Source organism: Buteo buteo, chromosome 12 (genome assembly GCF_964188355.1).
Source record: "Buteo buteo chromosome 12, bButBut1.hap1.1, whole genome shotgun sequence".
NCBI classification, from domain to species: Eukaryota; Metazoa; Chordata; class Aves; order Accipitriformes; family Accipitridae; genus Buteo; species Buteo buteo.
In genome coordinates, this window is record NC_134182.1 from 17,685,732 (window position 1) to 17,700,943 (window position 15,212).

The following is a 15,212-nucleotide window of genomic DNA, read 5'->3' on the forward strand; positions in this document are numbered from 1 at the left end:
TAAACCTGATGGTGCCAACCACTACCCCCCTCACATGCATTTGATTTTGAATGATGGTAGTTGGGAGTCTCTGCATGTAGTGGACAGCCTGAGAACTTTGTCAGCAACAGTTTTCCAGCTAAGGCCTTCTATAAGAGATACTGTGCAATAGGCCTGGGAAAATTTGCAGACATATAATGAATTTTTATTCCATTAGTAGTAAAAGGCAGTTTATTCTGAACATGGAAATATTTCAGAATGTGATCAGAAGTCGTCTACAGCTCCTAATGTGTTTGGAAGTTCAGAATTTCTCATATTATGGTTTTAATTCTGGTAGTCTAAGGACTAGAGCTGATAGCTGCCCTGCACATATAAGCATAAGGCTAAGGTGACCTGAATTTTAAATATCTGTTTTTTTCTTAACCAAGAATAACAGAGTTGATTGGATACCATCCAGAGGAGCTGCTGGGCCGTTCAGCATACGAGTTCTACCATGCCTTGGACTCGGAGAGTATGACCAAGAGTCACCAGAACTGTAAGTCACGTTCTTATTGTTCTTCATAGTTTGCACATAAAGCACAGCTTGTGGGTTCCTCAATAAGTAGCTGAAAACACAAATGCACCTCGTGCAGATATTCTCTGAGAACAGTATTTACTCTTTGCAAGAAAGCTTACAGGTTTCCATGCTTGTCTAGCTGAAACCTGCTGCTGATCTTTCCAGAAGGTCTGATTTTTGCCATAATTAAAACTAAACTTGGATGGTAGAGAGGAGAATCACTGTCTCTCTAAGTGATAATACAAGGATCAGCTGAAAACTTGAAAAGCTGAGTTGGGCAGTACAAGCCTGGTGAGAAGTGTGTTTACTGGTGGTATTATCCTTGTGCTGTGCCATTGGGCTCAGCAGGAAGAGCAGCTGTAAAGTGTAATAGGAAGAGCTTATTGCAGTGCATTTTTGAATGTCTGTCTTCTGCTACCAAATAACAACTATCTTCCTCACCCAAAATAAATGTGCAAGGAGACTTTCTAAAAGGGATATTCATTATACAAATAATACATACTGCCAGGAACAGCTGCTTCTTGTTATTCTTATGCATATGTGAACTACCAGTTTTAGCTGGTTTTAATGTAAAGTACCCAAATTATTCCAGGACCAGAGATCAGATCCAAGATCTGCTACCTTTCTTCAGCAGGCCACACAATTATGCTTCCTCTCTCTCTCACATAAGGTGTCTTTAAAATTATTGGATTTAAATCTTCAGTCTCTGTCCTTAGAGTTGGCACTATGGCTGGAGGCAGCATGGTGCACTAATGTAGAAATGACATTTCCCACCCTTGGCTGTTACAGCCACTGAACTAGGGTATGGAAGAGTTCTCAGCAACACATCACTAAAACACCTGCCACTGCTCTTTTTAGAAAAACAGAGCAAACCTCCTAGACTGGAGTCCACAAGCTAAAAACATCCCCACCTTATAGTTACTCTGATCAAAGTCTCTGTCCTCAGGAGCAAGCCCATGACTTAGGTCATGTCTGTAGGAAATTGCCAACCAAATAGACCAATAGTATTCCTGTACTTCCCAGAGAAAAGTAGCAGCAAAGAATAACTGTCTGACCTTAAGGGGAAAAGGGAATATGCATTAGCTCCAATGGCAAGGATTCAGGACAGTTTTGAACTGAAATGTTATTTGAAAGAATGTTTGGCAGTGATTAAAGTTGTGTGCTGTAAAACTGTTGGTATGAATCATCCCATTTCCAGAGCTGCTTAACAGAAAAAAAATAAATTGAACCATACTGACAGAGAATTGTCTGGGAATGTATTTGTTAAAATTGTTTCTTAGGTAATGTGTTCATGTTTTTAATAGTGAAAAGGAATTAGCAATATTCATAGATAGGATGTCCATATCCTATGCTGGGTTATTGAGAGTCATCCTGAGAAATCAGGGGGTATGCTGCACTGTTGCTTTTGAATCATGGACTTGCATTTCTAAGAATGGGACAACACCAGGGAGGGAATGAAATGAGAGCTGGCAATCCCTTTGGTAACAGGAGAGAGAGAGAGAGCCCTTGTTGGTTATCCCTATCTAGTTAATTAAATGGGACCACTGACCTGGGACTTGCCCATGTAAAGGTTTCTGGAGAGTTTCTAGTACCCATCTTGACCAAGCATTGGTTGAGGTTGCTCCTCACCCTAGCAATTCAATTCACCTCATGTAGTGCAGAGTGTGTGTCTACATGCCATTTGTGCCTACTGAAAAGGGCCGTGTCCTACAAACTTCTGCTGTTGGGCGTGAGGACTTATCAAGATGCAGAATGAAGGCAAAGGAAAATCTAGAGGGGTGAGTTATACCAGCAGAAGTGCTCAAGGCACTGTGCACTGGACAGGTTATAAATATTTAGGACCAATCTGTTCCATAGCGTTTATGATAGCACAGGATCAGCATGGATGGTCTTTACTGTTGGAAGCACAGGACCAAAATCTGTGCTGTGATAAATGCCGTTGCCCACAACTGAACCATCAGTTTACATCACCAGCAAATTTGACCCCTTTAATTTTTCTAAGATAAATACTTTCTGTGTCTTCTGGGACAGTCAGACTTCCTACTGACTCAGAGAACAACCACAAAGGCAAAGTGACAGCAAGCTGTGACTTGAGAAAACAAGCCCTCCAAATAGGAAATCCTTAGGTTTCATAATGTGTGCCACTGAGATGAAGAAGTCTAATGCACAGGGTAACCAAGCAGGTATATAGCTTATACACAACTTCCTAGTTCTTCCTAGCACATAGCTGTACAGAAGTTATTGGTTCTTCCTGGCCGTGGTCATTCACACATGAAAATATCCACTTCAAAATTCATGTTCAGCACACTTGTATTTATTAAACAATAATTTTTATTAGAAATATGCTATGAGTAGAGTATATATTCATGCAATAATACAGTCATCAGTTCTGACAGTGCCAACCATTTAGTCTTGTAAAGATGCATAGGAAATAGAGGAAGGAGACTGAAGTTTGAAGACAGAGAGGAAGAAAAACCTCAAATGAGTCTCTTGGATAGAAGCAGAACTCCTTCCCTTTTCTTCCTTCTAATTTAGTAAAAAATCACACTTATTGCAGTTTTACTGTACTGCGGGGTTGGTTTTTTTCTTGAGGTGAAATAACAACCTCACATTCAAGCAAGCCACAATAGTGTTTGTGTTCCTGGCTGGAACTATAGTCGCATATGGAGTACAAAAGTCTTAATTAGTCACCATCAAATGGAAGATTAGAGTGCATTTGGCAGTATTTAGCACACCCAGTTTTTCACACGTTATGCAAGCAAGATGAAAATCTCTGTCTTGTTACATAAATCTATACAAAAGATTAACTGTAGAGCTATACTTTCCAATTCAGCAATTAATAATCTATAATCGCTTCCATTTAGAGTCTGGTTGCCATTAAAGCCAATGGGAATTTTGCTATTGACTTCAGTGGGGAGCTGAATATCACCATCTGGGACCTGCCACTTGGTAGTATGTAGCAGAAGTTTGACAAGCCTTCCAAGTGAATCATATTTCTCAAGTGTCTCTCAGCAATTAAAAAACAAATTTTGTGTTCAGTTAAATTCATCCCTGCCTTCCCCTTTCTCCACCTAAAGATAAGGAATATAACTGGAGCCTATTTCATTGAGATGTTACTAGTTCTGTAAAGATACAGGTAATGTATACTTAAAAAAAAAAAAAAAAGGGAGAAGTTCACTCTGAAGGCAGAACTTTAAATGTAGTGTTGATAACAAAGTCAGCAGTTACAAGCATATTGGTAATTTATGACATTACCCCACGGAAGGATTCTGCTGTACTTTATTATATCAGAACATGACATGCTTTGAATAATAATAATAAAAAAGATTAAAGCAGTAAAAAGCTTCTTTGTAATGTAACAGGCGCCTACACTGTGACTCTTATTGATGAGCTGATGATTAGGAAGCAGTGTAATTATGTTTCACAAGCAGAGCAGAACAGTCCAGTCACTAAAACACTTTGAAATGAAAGCCTTTTGATTTTGTTCCACTAGAAGTATTTAATCAATAAAAGTAATGTTCTACTTTGTCTAAATAAATTAAATGAAGGATGATTAAATACTGCTAGGAAGAAAACAAACAAACTTCAGAGATAGAAGGATAAACACAGCAACAATTATCTGCAAAACAGTTGTTGCATTTCACAGGCCTGGATTTGTATGGTGGTGATATAGGAGAGACTGACAATAAATAGCTTCTGTTAATGGCCACATTCACAAGGAATTTTTCTGTACAAAGACTGTAGAATCAAGGTTCCAGCCTTACTGAGTCAAACTGCATTATTTTTAGGGCATTAATTTGATGGCATACTGTCTTCAGGCATAAAAGCTGTTTAAAAGGAAAGATTGGCAATGGGGTCAAAGGTTTAGTTGAGCCAGTTCCCACTTTTGCTACTCAGTGCAACTACCTCTGCTTACGAATACAAACTTCTATTAGTATGAGTACTGCTTGCATACTCCTGCCCTAATTTTATTGCCATTGATTGACAGTATTTTTCCTCAACTGACAACTGTGAATTGCATGACAATATTCATTGCTTTTAGGAAAGGGTTTACAGCAGACAGGACATCATAAAACTTTACATCTCGGAAGTCCAAAGCTCCATGCTGAAAACTCATTCTCTTCAAATGTTACAAAATATTGCGGGGGTGGGGGGGGGGTGGGGATTGGCCCTTCAAACATCTAGATGAAGCTTTAAACCCGAGTTGTACTATTGTCAGTATGTTGCTTGAGAAACATAGGCCAGTTAAAAAAAAAAAAAATTTAGTTAAGTGAACTTTGTTTGATTTCTCACATGGGTCTTGGTTCCTTCTAGTCTGCTAATTTCAAGCTATTGCAGAGGAACAACACAGTTCAATCAGACAGAGGAATACAGTAGTTCAGTTTTATTTTTGTCCTAGGCAAAACAGTCCCATTTAGTGTTCTTAATTTTGATACTTTTTTAAGAGTTATATTAATTCTTCAGCCTCTTAAGACCAGTGCTGTGCTAGTGACACCACTTTATTTGTGGTGTTGGTATCGCCAGCTCCTAACTGTAAGGTATAAAAAGAGATAGGTATAGATTTAAACTGTGAGATATTTTTAATTTGTTGTGAGTATAGCTTTTAAACCATGTGACTCTTGGGCTTATCCATCATCTAAACCAGAAAACTATTAGTTTCCTAAATAAATTCACTTTTCCACATATCAACTTGGGAGCCGAAACTGAGGCACTTCTAGAACAGGGACTCTCGAGAAACATGCAGTTAGCAGGCATTATTTTGGGTGCAGCTGGGATCTTATATTAAATGAAAAAAATTCCACACTCTGATCTGAATACTCAGACCATCTCAAGAATTCAAATTTCCAATCTTGAGAGGAAACATCAAATGAATGGCCCCTTTTATATTTAAAATGGCTGAATTTTCCCAAAGTTAAGTGTCCTTGCTAGCAAATGTCTTATGCAAAACTGCACTAATGAAAACTCAGAAGTGGGTTTATTTAAAACAAGTATTATATATTGTGCGTTCCTGTCCTGCTGCATTATTTATATCTCTCTGCCCTCTTTTCTCAGTGTGTACAAAAGGTCAAGTAGTGACGAGCCAGTACCGTATGCTTGCCAAGCATGGTGGATATGTATGGCTAGAGACTCAAGGGACAGTGATTTACAATACTCGCAACCTACAGCCTCAGTGTATCGTCTGTGTCAACTATGTGCTGAGGTAAGACAGAAAAACCACATATGGATTCATGTGCTGGAAGAAATGCAATAATCAGAGGAACTTTTGAAGGATCTATTTATTCAGTGTTGTTATTCTGAAATCAGTTTAGTCATGTTTGTTCAGTCTTGTTTACTGATGTTAGACATCAATGAAAAATGTGGCATGCCCGTTCTCATACATGCTGTTGAAATATACCACAGCCTTTTTCTTCTGCAGAGTGGCTGCTGTGCTGATACAACAGAGTATAAAGCCTGCACTGATGATTTTATTGTGTAACACAACTGCTAATGTGCTCTGTTTTTCTAATGCTGTGACAGAGAGATAAAATTAAGTAGTAATTGTATCTTATGTTGCTAGGAGAAGCTGTTTACTGCCTCAAAAATCAAGACCAATCAGGAGTTTTGCCTCTGTCTGGCAAAACTCAAGTATTTTTTGGTCCTAGATGGGCCCAAAAGAGGAAATACTTATTTGAGTGATAGTCTGGGTCATTATAGCCTCAACTACATCCCTTTAAAAAGCAGAGCAACAAAGCCCCGAGTATTCCCACAGAAGTCCTGACAACACTCTCTGCGTCATCTGAGATGATGGTGCTCAGCAACGCTGGAACTGTGCCTCGCCTGTCGAGAGCCTGGCATGCGACAGAGAGGCCAAAACACTTGTACGGGTCCCAGCTTTAGACAGTTTGTACTGCCTACATTACCCACATCTTTTTTTTTTTTTAGAGTGCAAAATGCCTAAAACCTATTTTCTTGTTAGTAAAATTGAGAAGAACGATGTTGTGTTCTCCATGGACCAAACGGAATCGCTCTTCAAGCCTCACCTGCTGGCGATGAGCACCACCTATGAGAGTGGCATCTCCGGGTCAGAGAAGAGCGACTTCTTGTTTACTAAGTTAAAGGAGGAGCCAGAGGAACTTGCTCAGCTGGCACCAACACCCGGCGATGCCATTATTTCCCTGGATTTTGGTTAGTATTTGTATAAATAATTTTTGTGCAACATAGAACCACATGGGAATCTACATTTAGAAACTTAATAGGCAAGTCTGGTTGCTCTGTGTACAAAGCGGGATTAATAGCTATAAGAGCCCACGTGCTCACAACAGTGGAAAATTTCTGTGAATGAGAGCAGAATTGGGCTTTCTTGCTGACTAAACAACATGCATTAAGTCTATGCCAACTTATTGTCATGGCAACTAGAAGCAGTGTTTACTTTTAATGAATAGCTGCAATTATATCATAACACACCACAAGCTAAAAGCATTCATTAATATTGTTAAAACTCCATCCAGGGACACAGAAGTTTGAGGAAGCCCCTGCCTTCACCAGTGCTGTTTCCACACCAAACAAAGCATGGCCAGTGGAAGTAAAAAGCCACACTGCTCAAGGTGAAACACTGACGATACCATCCTTTACAATGCCTCAGATTGCACCTGGAAGCAGTACTCCAAGTGCAAGCAGCAACAGCAGCTGTTCCACGGTAAGAAGAGCTTTAAAAAAAAAAAAAGTACGTTATGTTTTATATGTAAGTAAGTCCCATCAATACATGTAGATGACGTTTTCATGTTAGCAGTCCTGTGTCATTGCTTATTAACAAGGCCCAGTGTATCTATAACCCTCCAGTACTGCATACATCTTAAGTATAAATGGCATGATGCTAAGCCAATAGCATTAGCATCTGTTGTTGCATTGCTGCTTATAGCAAATTCTAATTTCTGTGCAGCCAAGCAGCCCAGGAGATTATTACAGTTCTATGGATGAAGATCTTAAGATAGAGGTGATTGAAAAACTTTTTGCCATGGACACAGAATCAAAAAGTCAGTGCACCTCCCAGGTAAGGAACTAATATCTCATCCAAAAGCCATAAAAATCAGTCCCCTCCTAGTAGGTAGTACAGATGCATGTTGTATGAGCAGATACTGTGATATAACATCCAAACGTGTATACACCGAAGCTTTGATGCACAATACTAACAAAAACATGCACTTTAAAAAGCTAGGGTGTAAATTTCTAACCCTAACTCTCTGAAGCAAGTGCTTTATGGTGTCACTGTGCTGGCACTGCTAAGAAGAAAGAAGCAGGAGAGAGCTTTCAGAATTTGGAAGCTTCTGTAGACTGGATAAGAAATATAAGCAGCAGCAATTTTTTTTAAATCTGGCATACTGACTAGTGAGTAAACATCCTTTCTAGAACAAAATATAAATAAACTAATTCTGGCAAAATGGCAAAATGAGAAAGGAATGCCCCTCATAGCACATATCTCCTTCAACTACAAGATGAAAACTGTCATTTTGGATATATTCTTCTTGTCTTACCTCTTGGAGGATTTCAGAGAGAGGTTACAATTACTTGCACATAAAGTAACATGGTCTCCATCTCCTGCATTCTAATCAGGGTGTAAGCGTGGAAATTCCCTCTATAAATAACTCTCTTAATCCTCCACTGTTATAACATTACATTAGGTGAGCTAGTGAATAAGAGGTATAGGCCTGATGCAGCCCACCTAAGTTTAGATACTTAATTGAAATGCCTTTGTTAAGAACTTATACTACTTTATGGTTAAGAGAAAGGAACAGGCATTGCTGGCTGTCAGCTCAGCCCTTACACTCATCTCCTTCTATTAATCCTACGGAAAGTCTGGGGTGATTGGGACCCAAATGAGGTGCCTCAATTTGCCAGTGCAATTTGCAGAATTAGGTAGGTGATAGTCAATGTCCTGAAGAGATTTCATCTAAATCTGGACATAGAAACAGCAATGAAAGCAATAGAAAGAGTGGACAGATAGGAGGAAAATGTGTATCAGGATCAAACTCAGTGCAAGACTTCACATGTGCAAACTCCAGTTTTGTCAGATTCAGCATCTGCTTGGTCAGGTGTGTCCCACCACATCAGCAGCTTTGGTGGGAAAAATGAGCATTAGAAAAGTGCCCCTGTTATGATCTGGCTGGCGGGCCCATATTGATTTCCCTCTTTGTTCAGCTCTGGTAAAACACCAAGAGAAATGAATTTAAATATGACTAGTCCTCCAAGGGGAAAAAAAAAAAATACAGAATTAGGTGCAATAGTGCCCTTCCAACTACATATTTTAAAACTTTTGCATTTTTAGATGCATTTTTTCCATGTAGCTAGATTACGAGAAAGCTGTGTTTCTATTTTAGCATGAAAACCCCTGAGGTTCAACTACATGCCACATGTTATAGAGTCTTGGCAGACAAGTTATTCAAAGCGTAACGGAACACAAGATCTACTTCAGATCACACTGATCTTGCAGGCTTCATGCAAGCTGCTTTAGCAATGCTGCTTATCTGGGAGGGGTTTTTTTCTTCAGTTTGTTGTCTTTGCTGATGATGATATGATGAACATGTATGTTACAGAAATAAGACATTTTTAAATAGGAGCTGGCCAGTTGCACGTAGTTAAATTTGGCATACAGTGATTTTTCAGCTTTGCATCTACTAGTATTGCATATCACACTAACTGCCAAAACTACTATTAACTTCTAGTTTCTTTATGAACTTAATTTATTTTTGCACAGACTGACTTCAATGAACTGGACCTTGAAACCTTGGCTCCTTACATTCCTATGGATGGAGAGGATTTCCAGCTCAGCCCAATCTGCCAAGAAGAACGTCCTCTCTCTGAAAGTGCACAAAATACCCAGCAGAGTCTAAGTAGCATGAGTACCATCTTCCAACCCCTTGCTTCTGGTTCACAGAGTCAGTTCCTCACAGAGAAATATTGCCCACAGCTATCAAATAAAAACATTAACCCTGGTCATGGGTCCCTGTCATCGGTGTTCTTCAACAACATAAGTAGGTCATCTCTGCCACCGTACCATGACCAAGCCAGCACTCCCCTGTCTTCAATGGGAGGAATACCAAACACCCAGTGGCCACCTGATCCTCCATTAGAATATGTTCCTGCTAAATGGAGACTTATGGATAAATACTCAGGATCGCTATCAAGTTCCCCCTCAGGGCCACCAGTACATTCTCCAAGAGTGCCCATATATAAAAAAAGGTAAGAGTTTTTGTGGTATAACTATGTATTTTACTCAGAAAATATTTTGGGAGATGAGGGGGGTCATAATCTTGAAAAATTATTTTTTCTCAGTTCAGCTGGAATAAGTTCTTTTGATAGGCATCAGACTGTACCTCTGGGGAAATAAGTGTGGTGCTCTCCTGGGGCAGTCAGTCTAGTGGAAGCAGACTGGGTGAGCTAATTTTTCATTGCCTGTAAGGGTGCATGAATGGATTTTCCTGCTGGTCAGGTAGAAATTACCCCAGTAATTCTGCAAAGCCTGCTTGACTTTCTGCAGTTTAAGAAAAGTACTGAAAAGGCTTACTGGTCCAGCAGTAAGCTGGGACCCATGCATACTTTCTTACCTTGCATATGTTTTTTGCACAACAGAAAATAGAGGAGAGGGAGGGATGACAGTACATTTATTTTTGGCATATATAAGTAAGATTTAAAATTATAGGCTTTTTTCTACAACCCTTCCTTACCTTGCTCACTTTTACACATGGGAACAGTATGTGATGAGATGTAGATCACAGGCTACAGTCCTAGAAGTTTCCTGTCATAGCTAGAAGCTTCTCTGTAGCTCTTGGGTCTTCACTGTTGGTCACGCTAAAACATTCAGGAAGTACATAAAGTAGCAAGGATCATTTTAAAACATGAAGCTGTGCAGTTTGCTTTCTGAGATTTCTTGTTGGCAGAAATACCAGTGTCTGAATATGCATCTGGAAAGAAAGGATTTGTCCCCAAACAGCAATCTGTGTGTTCATATTTTGTATGCAAAGCAAAGGGACAGGTGTGGCTCTCAAAATCCTATCCTTAAAAAAATTGCATGACTTTCTTTTCCACAGCATTTTTATGTCTGCCTGGAGATCCCTAGAGGCTGTTTATGCTAGACTATCATTAGTCTTTGATCCCAAAAGTCAGAAGTTTCCAAAGCTTGTGGGATGACTAACAAAAAAAAAATAAAAACATCTGACATTTGAGGTCTGTCCACTGTCATGTGTCAAAGAACACCTTAAATGTCTTTAAATGAAAGAAGAATCTGCATAAGTGAACAAGATGGTTTAGAATTGCCTCCCTGCTCACTTACCCAGAGACCTTTTCTCCACAGGCCCCTGGATGCTTTTGGGCAACGAGGCATAGATGTAAGCCCAGCAAGAATTGCTCTGTCTAACAGTTTGAAACTGAAGCGACAACTGGATTATGAAGAACAAGCGTTGCAACAGCTGAGTGGGGTAATCATAAGAAATGCATCCCCTTCACAACTTTGGACTCACCATGGTCAGTAGTGTATTTATTTTGCTTTTCTTCACATTCTAGGGAGATCCATCTGTCATTAACCCTTCTCACCTAATGTGGAAGAGAATGAAATTTCTCAAAGGGGAAAACTGTTCCTTGGTTACAGAAAAGAAGTCTCTCAGCACAAGTGTTCTTACTGGTAAGACAAAAGAAAGTGGTTTTGAAATGTTTTGTATCGAAATACAATTTTAAGACAGGTTGAATAGAAACAAAGACTCTTTCAAAAGGAAATGTAAATAAGCTCTGTAAATATTAGACTAAGACAAAGTTAAAGATCAGGTTGTATCACTAAGAGCTGAACAATTTAAGATACATTTGCTAACTACCAGGTAGATGGTTTCATGTATGTTCACATCCTTGCTTTGGAGGTAACAGAGATTGGCTTAATGGAGATGGGTTTACCTCGTGCTGATCCAAGGTGCAGGCATCTCAGAGCTAAAAAGGATACTTTCTCTCTACAACACTGTTTCCTTACACAAGCATATCCTGGGTGCAATACTACTTCTAGAGCTAGTGCTGTTTCTGGACTTCCTTTGTGACAAGATGTAGGTATGCCATGTGACCACCATGAGGAGGATTGCTTTGCTTTGAATTAGTATTGTCTACTATAATTATTACACTGGCTTAATTTAACTCTTTTTTTTCTGCTACTATGTGAATCAGATGAATTTGTTTGTAACTTGAGAGGTCTGAGCCAACCAATGAATCAACTGCAGCAGCAGCAACCACCCACCTGTGGCAGTCTTGGTGAGAATTTGAAAGCAGGAGAGTTTCCCCCTCCATTTTACAGTTCCCGTTATCAGGACTATACTGTCCAGCCAGCTCATAAAGCATCAGGTAAGAGCTGTCAAATACCGAAACTGGAAAATGTTGGTATTTAGTTCCAATACTGATTCCATAAAAGAAAACACTTTAAAAAAAAAAGGGGGGGGGGTAAACTAAGAACCAAATATATATTGTTTCATAGACTGAAAAATTAGTTCTCTTGTTTAGTGTGAAACTTTTAATGTCTATATTTGTAATACATGAGGAAAAAATATTTTTGCCCTTCATTTCAATTAAACTTAATACCTTTTTACCTTGGAGGTCCAGTCAACCTCCATCCATACACTTGTCTTGTGATGGAATTGATTAAATTGTACTAAACAACTTGGGAGGTTTGTAAGTTAAGAGTCTTAACGCGTACCTTCTTAAAAGTTAATTAATTAAAGGAGACATATATATGTCCCTTTTAATACATAAGGGGAGTGGGTATTAATTTAGAAACTGTGTTGTTTACTACCACTTTCCTCATATGCACTAATATAATTTTTCTTGGAACAATCTAAATTGGGGGTGGATGTGAAAAACTGCCCATGTCCATGTGACATGCTTGCAACAGTTTAAGGCAGAGCAATGTGTAGGTTTGCTCTGAAAACTGTAATTTGCTGGTGGTTTGAGGCATATTGACATAAACACAAAATGAAATTATAACTGATATAAACAGAAGAAGGAGGAGAGGAAAGAAGTCCTCTGTGTCTCTCTGATCTCAGCACCATGACTGACTTCACTGATCTCTTCCAGGTATGACCAGTCGTCTGCTGGGGCCCTCCTTTGAACCCTACTTGTTGCCTGAGTTGACAAGATATGACTGTGAGGTGAATGTCCCTGTTTTGGGCAGCTCTATGCTTCTGCAGGGCAGTGAACTGCTCAGAGCACTGGACCAGGCCACCTGAGCGATCCTGCAATATTCCATGGCCTATACTGTTCAAAACAGCTTCAGTTTTTAAATATATTTTTGCAAGTAGACAATTTCTAATACCAATACACTTTTACAGGATTTTACTTAGATATTGAACCTGTCCACGTTACCAAATAGTGGCCTTTTGAAGTAACTGACTTTATTATTCCTATTAAAGAAATAAATCTACTGTATTTTCTCCATTGCAATTAGTGTTGTTTAGAGAGTTTGATTACCCTTCCCTTATCTCATTACCTGTAATTTATATGCTGAAATTTTCTTCAAATTTCATGCTCATAAAAAGCTGTGGTATAAATGCCTCATCACGTGACACTTTGGCTGCAGTACTGCAAAGATTTATTTTTATTGCCAAAGATGAATGAAACAAATCTGATTTCCTACCACAGTTTTTTGTTGATCTGCCAAATTGAAATCCTTTGAGTCTTTCTGTTTTCCAGCATTTATCGTATTGTAACTTTAATAACTTTGGAAAAACATACTAAAGGAAAATCCCACCCTTCTGCCTTCCCACCTCCTTCATTTTTATACATGCTGTTGAAAGAAATGTGAATGGTGAACTGCAATGTTTGTGGGTATCTGTGAAAGTTGCACCTTGTAAGCTTTTTTCCTCAGAAGCGAGCCACATTCTCAGCTGCCTTAACCTGGCTTAGCTCTACAGCCAAGGGAGTACTACAGATTTACCCCAGTGGAGGATTTAGACCTGTGTTTTCATTTGTGTTGGGGTTTCTTGCTTTGTTGTTTCCTTCATTTTTTACAAAAAAACAGATTTTTTTAAATTTCTCACTTGTTCAGTTGTTAATCATCTCTTGGTACTTTTGCTATATCTGGGACACAGCAACTTTAAGAGCCATTACTACTAGTTCTAGCAGAATTTGTTATGTTGTTGCTGATGCTTTAGGAATCTGACCAGTGGCCAGTACTAACACCTCTGATTAATGTCACCCTTTTTCATTTTATATGCTACCTACCAATGTAATTGCAATATTGAATCATTAAAACTAAAAGTTAAAGTAGTATTTCCCAGCATATTAGGCTAACTCAGTTAAAAGTAGACAAAAAGAATTAAGGATTGTGTAGTGAGATGAATAGCTGGCAGGCAGGTCTCTATCATTTTTACTTGCCTTACATTAATCAGTAGCTGAAATGTCATTAAAAGGCAGCCAGACATTTTCAGAGCTCCTTTCCAACTATCATTAGTTGTCATGCACATATTTTTAAAAATAAGGCTTTGGATGCTTTCAAAGTCAAAGGGATTTGAAAGTTTAAATTACAACATATTTAAACAGTAAAAATGTTAAAGTAATAAAAGGCAGGTGAGCAGTTCTGACTTTAAAATACCTACAAACCTAGATACATGTTGGGATATATCATCTTGTTTCCTCCACTGGTATAAATCATCATAGCTTCATTGAAGAACATGGAACAGTGGCAATGTACAAAAGGTAAAAATCTGGCCCAGAAACTTAGAACAAAGATATATTCTTTTGAGACTTCTGATTCCACTGAAGTCTGGCTTATGAAATTGCTTTGTATCATGCACTGACACTTGCAGAGAGGGAGCCTTGGGTTCATAGAGCACTTCAGAGCTCACTGTGTTAAGTGAGTCTTTAACCACGCATACTTAGCAAAGCTGAAGATCTTTCGTTATTGGTACATAACGTAAAAAAAAAAAAGTTAGTCCCTGTTGTAGGCAATCTTTCAGGAGTTTATTACCAAAAATAATCTATTCCTAAAGTGAAGTTATTACTGTGTGGAAAAAATATATCGTAAGCATCAAAATCTGATGAAAAGTGGCAAACCAGATTTGACAAATTTGCAGTGGCAAGGACTTAAAGGCTTCAAGGATTAAAGACACTTGAATACTGCTCTTCTGTTACTTATTTGTGTAGTTTCAGCATTAAAAACATTATACCCTAACAGTTTACTAAAACACTCTGAAAAATATTCCATGTCTTAATATTAATCATACTTTTTATCATAATTATTTCATAATCTATATTGCTAAATTCTTATTGACAATATTATAACTGTATGGGAACTTTAACTTGATAAGGAAATGTATTTTGACACTGATACTTTATTAAAGTATACTGATCCTAAATTTTTTGTGACTCGTTTGCTATGAATTTGTTATTTGTTGTATCATTGTAAAAGAAAAGTATTTATTAAATTATTTATAGAAAATAAAGGTTTGCATTGATCTTTGAAGAATGAAAGAACAAACAAAAGCTACCCATATTTGAGAGCTGGGAAGTAGTATGCTAAATGTCTGTACCACCAACCTTTGTGTAGTTTACCCAGCTTTCCTCAAATAGAGAATTAACGCCCTGCAGACTGCCCTTCTGAAACATATCCTACAGTTCAGACTGCTGCTTCTATTTCAAAGTGGATTTCTGTCTGCCTCTTGTAATGCTACCCTTA

The 15,212-nt window shown here is 38.5% G+C and overlaps 1 protein-coding gene across 2 annotated transcripts in view; it reads left to right on the forward strand.

The window, feature by feature from the left end:
- Positions 1-14,968, forward strand: part of EPAS1 (endothelial PAS domain protein 1) — a 79,661-nt gene extending 64,693 nt beyond the window's left edge. Inside the window, exons 7-16 of one of the 2 annotated variants that reach the window (XM_075042856.1) lie at positions 408-514; positions 5,588-5,735; positions 6,492-6,700; positions 7,024-7,211; positions 7,455-7,565; positions 9,267-9,751; positions 10,863-10,986; positions 11,072-11,189; positions 11,714-11,887; positions 12,614-14,968. In XM_075042856.1, the coding sequence (XP_074898957.1) occupies positions 408-514; positions 5,588-5,735; positions 6,492-6,700; positions 7,024-7,211; positions 7,455-7,565; positions 9,267-9,751; positions 10,863-10,986; positions 11,072-11,189; positions 11,714-11,887; positions 12,614-12,765 (1,816 nt within the window). In that variant the 3' untranslated portion in view covers positions 12,766-14,968. The remainder of the gene's footprint in view (positions 1-407; positions 515-5,587; positions 5,736-6,491; positions 6,701-7,023; positions 7,212-7,454; positions 7,566-9,266; positions 9,752-10,862; positions 10,987-11,071; positions 11,190-11,713; positions 11,888-12,613) is intronic. The other variant, XM_075042855.1, reaches the window with a different exon arrangement.
- The last annotated feature ends 244 nt before the right edge of the window (positions 14,969-15,212 follow it).